This window comes from Bos indicus, chromosome 3 (assembly GCF_029378745.1).
Source record: "Bos indicus isolate NIAB-ARS_2022 breed Sahiwal x Tharparkar chromosome 3, NIAB-ARS_B.indTharparkar_mat_pri_1.0, whole genome shotgun sequence".
NCBI classification, from domain to species: domain Eukaryota; kingdom Metazoa; phylum Chordata; class Mammalia; order Artiodactyla; family Bovidae; genus Bos; species Bos indicus.
In genome coordinates, this window is record NC_091762.1 from 102314541 (window position 1) to 102329052 (window position 14512).

The 14512-nt window shown below is 57.0% G+C and overlaps 2 protein-coding genes across 4 annotated transcripts; both read right to left on the reverse strand.

The window, feature by feature from the left end:
• Positions 1-18: 18 nt before the first annotated feature.
• Positions 19-10251, reverse strand: B4GALT2 (beta-1,4-galactosyltransferase 2). Of its 3 annotated transcripts, none has more exons than XM_070786683.1 (7): positions 9982-10251; positions 8026-8381; positions 7588-7823; positions 4147-4337; positions 3883-4005; positions 3667-3771; positions 19-895 (listed from the first exon to the last, which is right to left on the reverse strand). In XM_070786683.1, the coding sequence occupies exons 2-7, from the start codon at positions 8327-8329 to the stop codon at positions 745-747; spliced, it is 1110 nt and encodes a 369-aa protein (XP_070642784.1). In that variant the 5' UTR covers positions 8330-8381; positions 9982-10251; the 3' UTR covers positions 19-744. The 3 variants fall into 3 exon arrangements, with proteins under 3 accessions (XP_070642784.1, XP_070642786.1, XP_070642785.1); XM_070786685.1 differs by having other exon boundaries at positions 9890-10190; XM_070786684.1 differs by lacking the exon at positions 9982-10251 and adding an exon at positions 8882-9064.
• An 896-nt stretch (positions 10252-11147) lies between these two features.
• Positions 11148-14496, reverse strand: ATP6V0B (ATPase H+ transporting V0 subunit b). The gene is made up of 8 exons (XM_019957637.2): positions 14318-14496; positions 13490-13538; positions 13174-13257; positions 12968-13045; positions 12691-12760; positions 12527-12578; positions 12129-12319; positions 11148-11450 (listed from the first exon to the last, which is right to left on the reverse strand). Exons 1-8 carry the CDS (start codon positions 14382-14384, stop codon positions 11424-11426), a joined length of 618 nt encoding a protein of 205 aa, XP_019813196.1. The 5' UTR covers positions 14385-14496; the 3' UTR covers positions 11148-11423.
• Positions 14497-14512: the final 16 nt, after the last annotated feature.

A 14512-nucleotide genomic window follows, 5' to 3' on the forward strand; every position in this document is an offset into this window, starting at 1 on the left:
CCCAAACAGACAAAGGGCTTATCCATTCACGTTTTTTACTAAAGCACCCACACAAGTTTCTGTGCAATGTACAAACACGAGCCGGTCCTGGGGCTACTGCCTTCTCTCTGAGAGGCGGGGTGGGACTGGAACCCAACTGATCCAAGCCCCATCCGCCCCCATGCAAAGCCCAACCCCAAGATCCCAGGCCGTGACACAGCACCCCCTCTGGTCCCCTCCTGGGGCTGCTCCTCAGCAGGGGGTACCCCAGAGTTTGCCCCCTACAATGTTGAGTGAAAAAGGTTTCCCCTCCCCTGGGAGTGTGGGGGATCCTCAGGTCTGAGAATTTCCCCTGGAAGCGACATTGCCCCCTAGTCATACCTCCCACTCTTCTAGGCCCTAGGGGACTCAAGGGGGGGAAACTGAGGCACAGAGAGGTGGAGTGACCTGGCCCAGGCCACTCGGCGAGGCAGTGCAGGGGCTGACCCAACCCTGACAGTGAGGGGGGCTGAACTGGGGAGGGAGGAGCAGGAAGGGTTGACCCCAGAGACGGCCACCCTTGAGGGGCCTGCCCAGGATGGAAGCTCCCCCAAAGTAGGTTCTGAAACTTCCAAGTGCAGCTGGGGGGTGCCTACTGAAGACCCTCAGAAAACAGAGCCCACAGTCTCAGTCCTGGGAGATCCACCCTAGAGCAGCTGCCAGCCAGGCTGTAGGTCAGTCCTCTGACAGGCAATCCTTGGCACTGGGAGCCTTTGTCCACTGGTGTCATCCCCGAGGAGGCCACGAAGGGGGCCGCCCAATGTCCACCGTGATATTGGTGAAGAGTGGTTGCCGAGACACCTCTAAGACCTGGTACCGCACTGACCCGATGCCGTCCCGCTTCATGGTCAGCTTCGTGTTTTGAATCTTGGTAAACCTAGACAGGATAGAAGTGGGTCTAGATCAGGGCTCACCACCAAACCCAGTAGGGATCACTGGGCCCAAGGCTCATGCCCTCCTGGCATCTTCCTGGGGTAACTCAGTTCTCCTCGCTACCCCCTCCACTTGCCTGGGGCCCTTTGGCTCTTGCAACAACCCTCAAAACAGAGATCTCACCCCCTTCAGTCCAGAATCATGACACACTCACCAATTTTTCTCTCACTGCAGACCCAGACACAGGGTACCCCACAGACACCTCAAATACAACGTGTCCTGTATCGTATGCATCATCTTTACTCCCCACACCCACCATCTCTGTGCCACCTTCTCTGTTCCTCATCCTTTAATCATGCCTTCACCATCTATTTATTGAGCAGTCCCCGTGTGCCAGGCCCTCTCTAAGCACCAAGGTCACAGCCATGAACAGAACTGCAAAGTCCTTCCTCTCATGGCAAGTCTTTACCACTAGGGCAAACAAGTAATAGACAAGGAAGACACCAGAATACTGAGGGAGACAGCAGAGGGAAACGGCAGACAGGATGACTGCCGTGGAAGGGGTGGGTGTGGGCCATCAAGCTGACAGCAGAGGTAAAAGCACACAGGCTGACCCTAAACTGAAAATGAGAATTTGCACAGCAGAGTGGCTAGAGCTTAATGGGCCAAGGAGAAAACCCAGAGTAAGATTAGCTGGGAGGTTAGAGCATGTATGGGCAAGCCTCTGTAAGTCAGAGGAAACAGCTTTTTATTCTGTGAGTTAAAAAACACTGAGGGATTTTTATCCCAGTCTGGGAAAGGGAGGGCCAGGGAACATGAGCTACAAAGAGCCTGCACTAGTGCAGAAGTAAAGGGAAAAGTGGACCGGCTCAGGTACCTTGCAGGGGCAGCACTGATAAGACCTGCTGATGGTCCAGATACGTAGGGTGAGAGCAAGAAGAATCCAGAACTCCTAGATCTGAGGCAAAAGCAACCAGCTAGATGAAACCAGCATCCACAGAGTTCCTTAAGCCAGAAATAACTTGCTATCTCGGCCATGCAGATATCACTAACCAAGGATGGCACCGAGGCATGGACTCTGGCCTGTGCTTCTAAAGCCCCACTGCCACCCTCATCCCAACTGTTTTGATCCTCTCCATCCTTCTTGGCTCACTTCAGATCCCTCTCTGGAGCCAGCCTAACACTGAGTGCCCCTCCTCAGATACCCCAAAGCCCCTCTTCTCCCAGCCTGTCGTCCCTTCCCTACTCACCATAGTTATTAACTTAACTGCTTTTTCATCAGCTCCCTGGATGCCCAGTACTTCATGCTTTTGCCAGATATCAACCCTACATCATTACGGCCACCTCCCTCCCCACTCTGACACCCTGGCTTCAGAGAAAAACTTCGTACTGGTCTGACGGGTGCATGCCAGTTTCACATGCAGCATACCCCCTGGGCTCCACTGATTCCTTTGAGCCTGGTCTACTTTCCTCCTGCTCCACTCAGCAGCCCTGCCAGTCCTTCACCTTCTTCAAACTCAAAGGGTGATCCTTCCAAAGCCAAATGTGGTCTCATCCCTTCCCCACATGAAAGCCCTTCTGTGACTCCCCAGCACCCCTGGGACAAAACTGAAACTCCCAACCTGGGATCAGCAGTGACCCCCCTCCTGTCACTCCCAGCCTTCAGAATGTAATAATGAAGAGTTTCAGGCTCTCAGCGTATACAATGGATGTACACATTCCAGACTCCTACACATCTGATTCCTTTTATCCAGACTAGCCTCCTCCATCAGCCTGGTGAATACAGTACTGTACCCAAGGTAGGTGTGTGACAAATATTTGTAGAATGAATAACTCTTTTCAAACTCCAGTTTACCATCACCTCCTCCAGGAATACTCCACGCTCCAGTACTTTGGCCACCTGATGTGAACAGCTGACTCATTGGAAAAGACCCTGATGATGGGAAAGACTGAAGGCAGAAGTAGAAGAGGGTGACAGAGGATGAGATGGTTGGATGGCATCACTGATTCAATGGAATGAATTTGGGCAAACTCCAGGAGACGGTGAAGGACGGGGGAGCCTGGCATGCTGCAGTCTATGGGGTCATGAAGAGTCGGACACACAACTTGGCAACTGAACAACAGCCTTCAGGAAGCCTCCCACCATCACTCCCTCTTCTGCCAGGACAGCACCTTGCCCAAATCACCTTGTGCTGTATCTGCTGGTCTCCCTCCCTAGACTGAATTTCACACAAGCTGCCCAGCAGGGATTAGGTCTGAGTGCTCTGGATCCCCTAACACGCCTCCTGCTCTCCACTACCCATCTCACATACCCTCAGGCATTTCTCCCAGCCAGCATTAAGACACCCATGTGGCTTCCTCCTCAGAGACCAGCCACCTATTCAATCTCAGAGGGCTCAGCAGTGTCTTTCCACTCCCGCCACCCCACACTGCTCGGGGCAATCTCTGTTGGGTCCCTAGGCCCTGGAGCTGTGCCCTGGGCCTGCTGTCTCTTGTCCTATCTGTTCAGGCTGGAGTGAGGTTTGTGAGGGCCCAAGAGAAATGCAAGTTACTCAGTGACAATTTGAGCCCCACCTTTAAATTTCAGTCACTTGCAGAATCAGGCCAGGGGTGAGAGTAGAGCTGGGGACTAAGGGCCAAGGGTGGGGGTGCTGGGAGTCATCAGGAGTCAAGGATCAGGGCCTTGGGATCACCTCTGGGGATTAGCAGCACTGGGACGTCACCTCTATGGGTAAGGGGCCAGGACGGCTGGGGTTGAGGGCGCTGGGGGGTCACCTTTGAGGGTTGGGCTCGTTATGCTTGTCCCGGTCGTGCTTGATCATTCGGTAGCGGCCTATGCGGATGTCTGGACGCGAGATCTTCATCCCAGCCAGGGAGATCCTGGGGTCAAGGACAGCTGGGCTGGAGTGGGCACCAGGATGGGCGAAGAGCCCCGCCCAGTCTGTGCCCACCATCCACACCCCATCGACTCCCCACCCCACCCCCGCTCACCGGTTGAAGATGTCATCATCCTCACCACCCCAACCCCAGTACTCGTTGGGGAAGCCATTGATTCTCAGGAACTGGGATTTATTCAGGCCCGACACACCTCCGAAGTAGCCAGCATAGGGCAGCCTGGGGCACGGAAGACATGCATCAATGAGGAACCTGAGGGGATTCCAGATAGAGGTCTGGCAACAAGCAGGGGAAGGGGCTGGGAGTGACAGCCGGGGCGGGACAGGGAGGCCTGGGTCCAGCAGAGAAGGGAGCCCTCACCGGAAGCCAAATTTGTCCATGGCAATGGCAAAGTGGCGGGGCTGGTCACCACAGCGGTACAGGTTGCGGTCATCCATGGGGACCAGGTCCACGTCACTGAAGATGAAGCAGTTGTAGGTGGAGTCCTCCTTGAGTGCCTCTAGGAAACCCACGTTGAGCAGCTTGGCCCGGTTGAAGGTGTCCTCACCGTGCTGGGGTTGGTGGAGGAGACAGGTCGGCTCTGGGCCTGAGACTTGGAAACATCTGCCACTTGACCACTGTCCAGAGTAGTCCCTGCAGACCTAGCACTACCCGTCAACTCATCCTCCACCGGGGCCTCCAGACTCTCGGGATCAAATCCAGCTCTTTATCTTAGACCTAGCTTTGCAAAGCCTTTTAGAATTTGGTTCCATCTCCTCTCTGGCCAATGACCTCAGACCCCTCAAGCCCAGCTATACTATATTTCTCCACAACCCCAGAACATGCCAGACTTTCCTGCCTCCAGGCCTCAGTGTTAGCAGTTGCCCCTGTCTGGAATGCTCTCCTTCTCCACTTTTCAAATTCATGTCTGGAAAGGCCTCTGTTAGCAAACCTCCCCGCCCCAGTATAATTACTCATTCCCTCCCCTGTGCTTCACTTATGCCAGGTCCATTCAAACGGTTGCAATTTAGGGCTGTCATTTCATTCATTCCTTCAATCGTGCCCCTTGGCCCTGTCCTTGGTGCCAGGCATCTTCTCTGTGCCAGTGAGGATCTTAAAGATGAGTGGCCCTGAGCACACTGCTTCCCTACTGAGCATGTCATGGAGTGAAATGAACAAAGAACATCCCCAAATGGCCAGCATCTAAGATGAGCCACCTGTCCCCTCTGGCTCTTGTAGATCCACGTCCAACTCCCTGGGCAGCCTCTGGGACCAGGCTCAATTCACTTGTCTCCCCAATAAAATGAGAGGCATAGTGAGCCTGGAGTCCCCCAAGAAATGGGGCTGTGGGATCAGGTCTCCTTGAGGTTGGCCTCCTGGCCATGCAGCCCCAAACTCTGAATTCTGGCCAGAGGAAGGAGGGTTTCATGGAAGGAGCTGGCTGGCCCCTGAAGTCCCTGCGCCAACCCATGATCTCCAGGCTGGAGCCAGAGAGGCTCCTGGTCTTCAAGTAGGCTCTCTTGGAAGGAGAGGAGTAGTAGCCCCTCCTCCCTACCAGCCAACCTGGGCCCAAGAGAGCAAGAGCTGCTCCCCTGGACCCTGAACGGCCCGGCCCCACCTGCTCTCTTTCCTCCTTGCCCTGAACCTTCTTTCCCACCAGCCCTTGGAGCAATAGTCCGTTTTCTCCATCTGCACTCCTTCCTAACCTCTCTCACCACCCCGGAGCCCTAGGTTTCTCCCACAGGGCTCATAAACCTGCCCATTTCTCTCTCACCCAAAGAAAGCCCTTCCTTTAGACCCCACCCTACCTTTTGCGTTCCCTTCTCAGCAGAATTTTTTTTTTTTTAATAAAGAGTTGTCTCCAATTGGCTACTTGCATTTTGTCAGATCTGATTCCTTCTGCAACCCACTGCAATCTGCTTCCGCCCCCACCATGCCCCTGAAATGGCTCTCGCTGGGCCCACCTTGTTGCTAAATCCACTGGACGCTTCTCGGTCTACATCCTTCCTTACTCCCCCAGCAGCGCTCACGCAGCTGCCACGCTGCCTTCTTGACGCTTATTCCTGGGTGCTGGGACACCAAGTTCTCTTGGGTCTCCTCGAACCTTTCTGGCCAACCCTTGCAGCCTCTGTGGTCTTTCTCCACCCATTCCTTACATGCTGGCTTTCTCCTCTCAGGTCCCAGGCCCCACCCCAGGCAGGCTGAACATGGCTGGTTTTAGGGACCATCTATATACTGGTGGCTCCCAGATCCCTCTCCACCTCAGACTTCACTCCTAGGTCAGTTCATTTGTCCAAATGCCTGCTGACCGTTCCTCTTATACTTCCCCCAGGCACTCAAACTCATCACATGCAAAAAAGACACATTCTCCCCCAGACCCGGCCCAGATCCTGTGTTCCCATCTCACAGGCGCAACCATACATGGGGCCAGCAGTCAAGACAGAGAGCCTCAAGGTGTCCTGGCACCTCCCTTTCCTCTCAGCTACTTGTATCACATCTCTCCTCTCATCTGCACGACTCCTGCCCAACTCACAGGCACATTCACCACCTCCACCCTGAACACAGTAGCCTCTTCCCAACCAGGCGCCCTACCTCCCACTCCCCTTCCACCCCATTGTCCACATGTAGTCAGAGCAATCTTTCTAAGAAGCACACACACACATTACCCTCTCCCTAAAACCTCACTATGGGAACTCCCCTGGTGGTCCAGGGGTTAAGAATCTGCCTTCCAGTGTAAGGGACATGGGTTTGATCCCTGGTTGGGGAACTAAGATCCCACATGCCATGGGGATCCCAACTAAGCCTGTGCACTGCAGCTACCGAGCCCACACACTCTAGAGCCCACACCATAACTAGAGAGCCTGCGTTGCCCCCAGTGAAGACCCAGCATAGCCAAAAAAAGACAAAACGGTGCCCCATCACTTTCACGCTGGAATCCAGCTGCTTGAGATGCCTCCTGGGACCCTTGTGGCTGTGGCCTCCACTAGTCCTCCCAACCTCACCTCTGCTACCCACCCTGCATGTGGCATCTCTCACCTCAGCTGCCAGTTCCCAAACACAGGAGATCAGTTCTCTCACTGGGGCCTGGGGTCTCCTCTGTCCCTTGCCTAGAATGCTTGCCTTCCCCAGTCCCTGCACTGGCTGATGCCTATTTATCCCTCAAGACCCATCTCAATGGTTACTTTCCCACCCTGGGGCTAAACTGGGCCGCTTGGTCGCTTCACAGCTCCCTGCTCCTACTCCAGTGACACACCACTGTCCTGGAGTCAAAGGGATCCAAGTTCAAGTCTGGGGATTCTCTGTGGGGAGGAGGGCCTGTATCAGACCTTCTCCAGGCCCCAGAAGCCAGCCCCAGCCAGGCCCATGGCAGTGGGCTTGGAGCCTGAACTGAATTCCTGGATCTCAGCTGTGCTCAGCACTTGGCCCTAAGGCAGTCTTGATCTCTCTTTCAGGTCTAACTCTCTCTCTGCTCAGGACCCTCAATATCTCATAGCCAGTGTACCCTAAGCTACCACCACCATGGGGTGGGGCCTACCAAAGGTAAACAATGGCACTCACCCACAACAGAGGCTACGCACACCTGGCCGTGTGTCCACCACCACTAACACGTATGCAATCCCCTGAAGGCACATGCAAACCCACATGTGCACGAAGTGACATGCACGGACACCCACACGTACATCGCATGTCCACACAGCTATCCAGGCATCCAGGAATGCCCCCAACCGCACAGACGCACCAACAGGCACGTGGGCCCCTCCCCACAGGTGCTCGGGGGTTCCCTGGTGGCCGGTGACCAGCCTGGAGGCTGCGGCTGCGCACCTGGTTGATGACGTAGATGCCATAGCGTAGTCGCTGTCGCCTGAGGATGGGATGCAGGTAGTGGAGCCAGTAGCGTAGGTGGTGTTCCCGGTGTCGGAAGGGGATGATGACTGCCACCGTCTGGGCTGGGGTGCAGTCGGGAGGCGTATAGCGGCCACCGAGGAGGACACCTGGGTTCTCCCTCTGCACCCGCTCCAGGGGCATGGGTGAGGTGAACTCAATCAGCAGTCGGCCCACTGCAGGCAGGACAAGGGCAGGAATTAGGTCTTCATCGGAACCCAAGGACGCCAGCCCCCTCCCTCTACCTGGGGTGGGCCAGGGAATCCCAGGAATAGCCCTCTACCAACACACAACACCTGTGGCGCCCCCGGGGATCAAGACTCCACTCCCCCAGACCTTGGCCCACCCCTAGAGGCAAGCCCCACCCCGCAGGCTCACCAAGGCCAGGCGGCGAGTCAGGACAGGGTGGCAGGACAGGAGCCGTGGGGCCGGGCCGGGCGCTGGGAGCCTCGGGGAGCCCGGAGCTAGGGGCAGTGGCGTTTGGCCGAGAGCAGTTGGTGCTGCTGCTGGCAGCTGGGTGGAGGGCACGGGAGGGGCCCCGTGCACTGAAGCGGCTGAAGAAGGCCAAGTGCTGGGCGTAGACGTCAAAGTAGAGGATGACGGCCACGAGGAAGTGCAGCAGGCAGAGAAGGAGCACGGCCTTGCACACGCGCTCCAGCGTCCCCCCCAGCAGTCTGCTCATCCCGCAGGCGGCCGCCGGCCCGCCCAATGGGCCCGGGCATCCGGCTGCCGGCCTGAGCAGGGGTGGGAGAGAGACACACCCAGCAGGTCAGGGCCAGAGGGGCAAGGCCACCCACCCACCTTCTGTGCACTGCTCACATTCTTAGACGTGCATGCTCACACTTACCTGCTCACACCCCTTGACTTAAATTCTACCTGTAAATACACACACACGGTCCCTGGCAACTCACTACTCATGCATCTTCACACACTTGAGTACTAACCCACACGTGCTTTCCTTCCTCATCCTCACTGACACATAGACACATGGAGAGCCTCACCTACCCTCACACTTGGGTCAGTGTCCTTCTTACCCAACTTCACACCCTCTCCCCAACCATGGATCATGGGCACATGACCTCTGATCACACCAGCTCATATCTGAACACAGAAACACACTTATGTACAGAACCACACGGGTTCTCTGTGCCCCAGAGAACAAACGCCCACAGGGTAGCATCCTCAACCCAGGAGTCCTGGTCTGAGGAAAGAAGAGCATTTACTGAGTATTTACCATGCCAGAGCACTTGGTACTCAAGACTTCATTTAGTCCTTCTGGAACATGGGGGTGGGCAGTGATTTCTTTGGTCAGGTCCCAGTGGGGAGTAGGCCAGGCCATCTGGGAGAAGGCTGGGAAGTGGACCTCAGCATGCAGGTGGCCCAAGTTTGAACAAGATGTTTATGGGATCACTTCCCTCTGGAGCAAGAGGTGAAAAGACAGGATGGGGCCCAGGACATCCCTCCCATAAGACCTCAAGGATTGGTTCTGATTCCCAGAAAGGGAAACGCTTGGCCCCTGGAGGCAGCATGTCAGGAGAGGGTTTTGCCTGGGCCATGGCTCTAACTGGGGGTCCCACAGCAATAACACTTCTGGGGGCACTTCTGGCAGGCCTTCAGAGAGCAGGCTGAGTCTCCCTCAGATACACAGTATCTATCACACACAAACACCCTGGGTCCCAGCTACAGTCAGATACACTGTAGCTGCACTCAGATACACAGAGAACTACATTAAGAGTCACAGACACGCCTGGGTGACGGTAACAATAATGCCCCGAGTCACCCACTCACAAACAAAGCCGCGCTCCCGGGCTTACACAGTCACACAGACAGGCTCTCTGGCAGCTCACAGCACCCCGACCCACGTGCAAACACTCCCACCACTCCCTCCGGGTCAGGGGTTTTGGGTCAGGCTGCCGGTCAGGCTGCGAGGTGAGTTTGGGCGGGGCTGGAGGGCTGAGTGGCCTGAACACGTGGCACCCCTGGACAGGGAAGCAGCGAAGACCAGGTGGGTGTGGAGCCTGGGGGGGAGGGGGCTTGGAGAAGAGGATGTGGGTTGGGGGTCGAGGCAAAGGGGCGACGTAAGTGGAGCGCCTCCCCACGCCACGAGGCCGGGGTGGAGCGAGGACAATAAGGGAGGCTGGCTGGGGGCGGGCAGAGGAGTCCGAGGGGGACTGGGGGAGCCGAGGGATGGGGGTAGGGTGGGGTGACGGCAGGCCGGGGTCTGGCCGCCAGCGCCTCTCACCGGGTCCTGGGCGGGGATCTCGGGGCCGCGCTCGGGGCGCCCCTCGTGGGGCCGGGTCTGGAATCTCGGGGCCCCGAGCGCCCCCCTCTCACCCAGCGCTCGGGGCTCAGCAGGGGGCGCCGCTCCGGCTCCGGCTGGATTCCGGGCTCCGGCGGCTGCGGTCGGCTCCGTTCCCCATGGCCCGGCCCCGCCGCCTTCCTCCTCCCGGTCAGCGGCCCCCGCGGCCCCCAGGCCGCCTCCCGCCGCCGCCGCCGCCGCGGGCCATGGAGCCGAGCCGCCCCGGGGGGCAGGGCGGGGCCGGGCGGCCGGGCAGACCCACGGACCCGCCGACCGACGGACTACAGCGCCGCCGCCTCCCTCCCGCGCTACGGCGCCTCGGAGGGGCAGGCCCGGCCAGCGCGCCCGCGCGCGCGTCCCCGCGGCCCCCGCCTCCAGCGCGCCCGTACCCGCCGCGCGCCTCCGACGCCCGCCCCTGCTGGCCGCCGAGCGCGGCCGCGGAGCGAGGGTACCGAGGACCAGGGAGGGGCAGGAGAAATTGATCAGACTCATCCAAGGGCTCCGAACCGGAGGTGTGGATGGGTCAAACCCGTTTTGGAAGAATGGGGTCTGGTTGGAGCGCGAACTCAGCCAAACAAGGGCACCTGGAAGTTCGTCAGGGAGGTCAGGAATTTGTTGGCTCATCGATGGGAGCAGAATCAAAAGGCCCACCGGTGGAGATGGCTGCTAGTTGGGCAGGACGCTTAAAGGTGTGAATCGGTGTGTGTGGCAGGGGCTTCTAGGGGAACAGGAGGTTGGGTAAGAGGTTGGACAGGCGGGGGAGGAGCTGGGCACAGCCCTGGGAACATGAGGTCAAACTAGTTACGGGCATGGGATGCTGCAGGGATGAACACAGATGAATGAAAGGGTTCCAAGGCCCCAGAGGAAGAGATGGTTGGATGCCCGAGGGGAGAACCAGGTAATAAATGCAGTCAACTGGGGCTGAGCTGACCAGAGCCCTGAGGGAATGGGGTTGGTCACCTCCTCCCACAATCAAGCAAGGGGCCCACATCCCCAGACTCGCTCCTTCAATAAAGAGGGTTAGAGCTACAGAGGCCCCAGCCCAGCACCACTCCCTTCCCACCCAGGAGCCAGTGCTGTCCAGAACAGAGACAGCGTGTATGAACTGGAATGCTAGAGAGGCTGGCATGAAGTCGAGGCCTACAGGTCTCTTTACCCTTCTGTGAAAGGTGGTGGCGAAGGAATGCAAAAGAAGCAGCACTGACCCAGACCGATACCACCACATTTATTTCACAAACACTGGGAAGACGAGGTGGGGGAGGGACACAGGTGCGAAGCCACACAGCCACCTGCAGCCCCCTCCCCACACTGAGAATCCAGCCAGGCAGAGCCTCCAAGTCGGCAGGCAGCACGAAGTGAGTGTAGGGAGGGCCCTGAACACCAAGCCCCCTGAAAGTCTAAGGGGTACAGCTCCAGCCGTCCCGGGGAAAACCACAAATAAATAAGAGTGGGGCACGGCCCCACCCACACAGACCATCTAATCACCCATCTTCACTCTGGAGGTCTGCAAGAGAAGAAAAGCAGAAATCAGGCAGGGACAAAAAAATTGATTAGACAATGACATGTGACAGAAGATGAGACCCATGGCAGGATGGCCAGACCACAACCACGGATGACTGGACCACGATGGACATGCTGTGACAAACACAGTGAATGGGGACAGAGACAACTACGAGACTCGATGCAGAGAAGTGGCATGTGGACATGCCAGTCTCTTGAGAGTCAACTCAGTCAGATGCCCACAGTCACGCTCAAGATCCTCAGGCTGATCCTTAGCCACACTCACACACTGTCAGACAAACAAGATACACACATCTCAGACATGCTGTCCAACTGACAATACAGTCAAACACACCAAGACAGACCACAACAGACACGATCCCAACCTGGTCTAGACCGCAAAGACACAGAGGAACAGAAAAATAACAGAATCGGAAAAGAGAGCAAATCTTTCATACACAGAAACAATGTAACAAAAAAAGATGTTATCAGTGATACCATGTTAAAGACAGAAATAAATGGAAAGCTCAAAAGGGGAAAACCAGAAGATGAGAAGGAGGCAGCGAAAGCTGTTCAGGGGTTTTATGGTTACAGATGTAGAAGGGAGCACTGTGGCTCCTCCAGAAGAAGGGTGAGACTGCACTGGGGACAAGGACAGAGGCTCCCCAGGGGGATTCAGCACCTGAAGGATTGCAACGATGACCCCAAAAAGGCCAATGGCACTGCCAAAGATCTCCACGATGAGAATCTTTACAAAGAGGCTGGGGTTCTGTGCATCAGCCAAGGCGGCTCCACTGCCCACGATGCCCACGCAGACTCCACAGAAGAGGTTAGACAGGCCCACTGTGAGGCCAGCCCCAAACATGGAGTAACCTGGAGGGATGGAAAGGGAGCGCTGATATTGAACCAGACACAGGAAAATGAAGGCAAGGGTCCAACATGGACTAATGGGACCAGCCAGCACCCCAACTCTGCAAAGCAGGCCAAAGAATATCACAATGAAGAGTCTAAGCTGGGGTGTGCACTGGAGGGGGAATCATCTGTGAAGCCCCAATTTTCTGCCTTCACACACCCACCTACCTGCATGGTAATTTCGATGGCCAATAGCCTTGGGGTCAGTAGCACTGAAGGGCTGAGGGAGGCAGAGAAATAATCAGAAACCATTCCCTACTCCACTCCCCCTCCCCCACCAAGCAATATAAAACACACTGGAATTGAGACCCATCCCACCTAGTCTTCCATACCTCAGCCATGTTGCTAATGACAATTGCCATGATGATGCCGTAGATGGCCACAGCCTCACAGAAGATGATACTGGTAGTAGTAATGGGGGATTAGGGGGCGAAGAGGAGAAAGAGATGAGAAAGAAGCCAACCTTCCTCCCTGGAGAGTGTCCAACCACCTTCCTCCACTGACATCCCACCCCATCAGGAGGCCGGTGAGGAGCAGCATGTAACGTAGGTCAAATACACAGGCAGCTCCCACTTGGTTCTGACAACCTTACAAGGGTCCTACACTTACCTGACCAGGTTCTTAGTCTTGATCCTGGGGGCCTTCACCCCTCCTCCAATGATGGAAGAGCCAGTGATATAAATGCCCCTGATGGACAAATAAGAAACCAATGAGCAGAGCCCAAACTTGTCATTGCCCCCAAGATGACTAAGAACCCAAAGACACCCCCTGCTATGATTCAGCCCCCTTCCCTGTCCCATGACCCCAACACTCACCATGCTGCCCCAACCACAGACAAGGAGATAGCTAGGCCAATGCCCAGGTTTGACCACATGAAGGGGGAAGTCTCTGTCAGGAACCTGGTGCGCAGACAGGGAGAAAGACAATTCAGTCCTTATGGAGAAGTGGGCACAAAATCCACCCCGACCCTACTCCAACCCCTCCAGTCCTGGATGCTGAAACAAAACACTTCGTATTTCCCAATGGTCCACACCCCAGACAGCTGGGGAGCAGGAGCAGGTGGGGAGGGAAGGACTTCAGATCAGAGAGGGCAGGTGTCAAAGAAGCTCCTAGGGGAAACCTCTCCCTTACCATGCCACATCGAAGCGGAAGCCCAAGTCAAAAATGGTGTAGCAGATTCCTACAGCAATGAGAAAAACGGGGTTAGGGGCCTGCTCTCTAGACAGAAGTTCCACAACTTAGGCAAGAAGTTGCTGCCCAGCAGATGGGCCAGCTTCCCAAAGGTCTGCATACACCTAAGTCAAGACAGAGTCCTTTGGCTCTCCCCAAAATGAAAGCACAGCTGCCTATACAGATTCCTCTGCTCAGGCCTCCATTTTCTGCCATTCTCTCAAGAACCTATCTCCCTCTGTGACACCATATCCCAGACGGAGACCCGTCAAGGGGAGCAACCAGGAGGCCTGAATACCCTGGAGGAGGGGAGGGAGCAACAGCTCGGGCCAGGCCCCACCAGATGCAGCCAGCCCAGTCCGAGCGGCTGTTTACTCAACACGCTGTGGGTGCGGGGGGAGGGCAAAACGACCGGGAAAAAAGGAACTGGAGCAGCCGGCTCGCGACCCCGGCAGGCCCGTCAGGAGCAAGACAGGGAGAGCGCAGGAAGCCGGGGAACGGAGCCCAGTGACAGAAGGGTACCAGGGCTGCGATCGCTCGCGGTCCCCACAGAGCCCCGCCCGCGCCGCCCCCCCCCCGCCCCGCCCAACCCCACTCCTCAAGCAGCTGAAGATACAAGCCTCCTCTGTCCGGGTTAGGGGCCCAGACAGACGCGAGGCAAATCCAGGAGCCTGAGGTATTAGAACCCGCGTCAGGACCTAATACTCCCAACACTCCAACCTCCCCGCTGGGCTCCAGCCGGGTCAGCTCGGCCCGAAGCCGTCCCCGCCCTCCAGGGCGCGGCCTCACCCACGACGAGCAGGCAGGCCCAGAAGGCCACGAAGACCCCGGAGTAGAGCAGCACTAGCCCCGTCATGGCGGCAAAGACGGCGGGACGCGGGTCGAGGGGAGCCTGAGCTCAAACCGCGTCCCTGCGTCCCCGTCCTCCCCGTAGACCGTCGGCCCGCCCCGCGGTGTCACCTGACTGATCCACGTGACCCGCAG

Bases quoted from the DNA above. Each gene is read 5' to 3' on its own strand.
- B4GALT2 (XM_070786683.1), bottom strand. From the start codon at position 8,329: ATGAGCAGACTGCTGGGGGGGACGCTGGAGCGCGTGTGCAAGGCCGTG. The intron at 4,006-4,146 runs GTGAGGGCTCCC...TCCGTGCCCCAG, and splicing joins ATGGACAAATTTGGCTTCCG to GCTGCCCTATGCTGGCTACT. The intron at 896-3,666 runs GTGACCCCCCAG...TATCCTGTCTAG, and splicing joins AACGAGCCCAACCCTCAAAG to GTTTACCAAGATTCAAAACA.
- ATP6V0B (XM_019957637.2), bottom strand. From the start codon at position 14,384: ATGACGGGGCTAGTGCTGCTCTACTCCGGGGTCTTCGTGGCCTTCTGG. The intron at 13,046-13,173 runs GTGAGTGTTGGG...TTTGTCCATCAG, and splicing joins TCTGTGGTTGGGGCAGCATG to GGGCATTTATATCACTGGCT. The intron at 12,320-12,526 runs GTAGGTGGGTGT...CCATCCCTCCAG, and splicing joins CCATCGAAATTACCATGCAG to GTTACTCCATGTTTGGGGCT.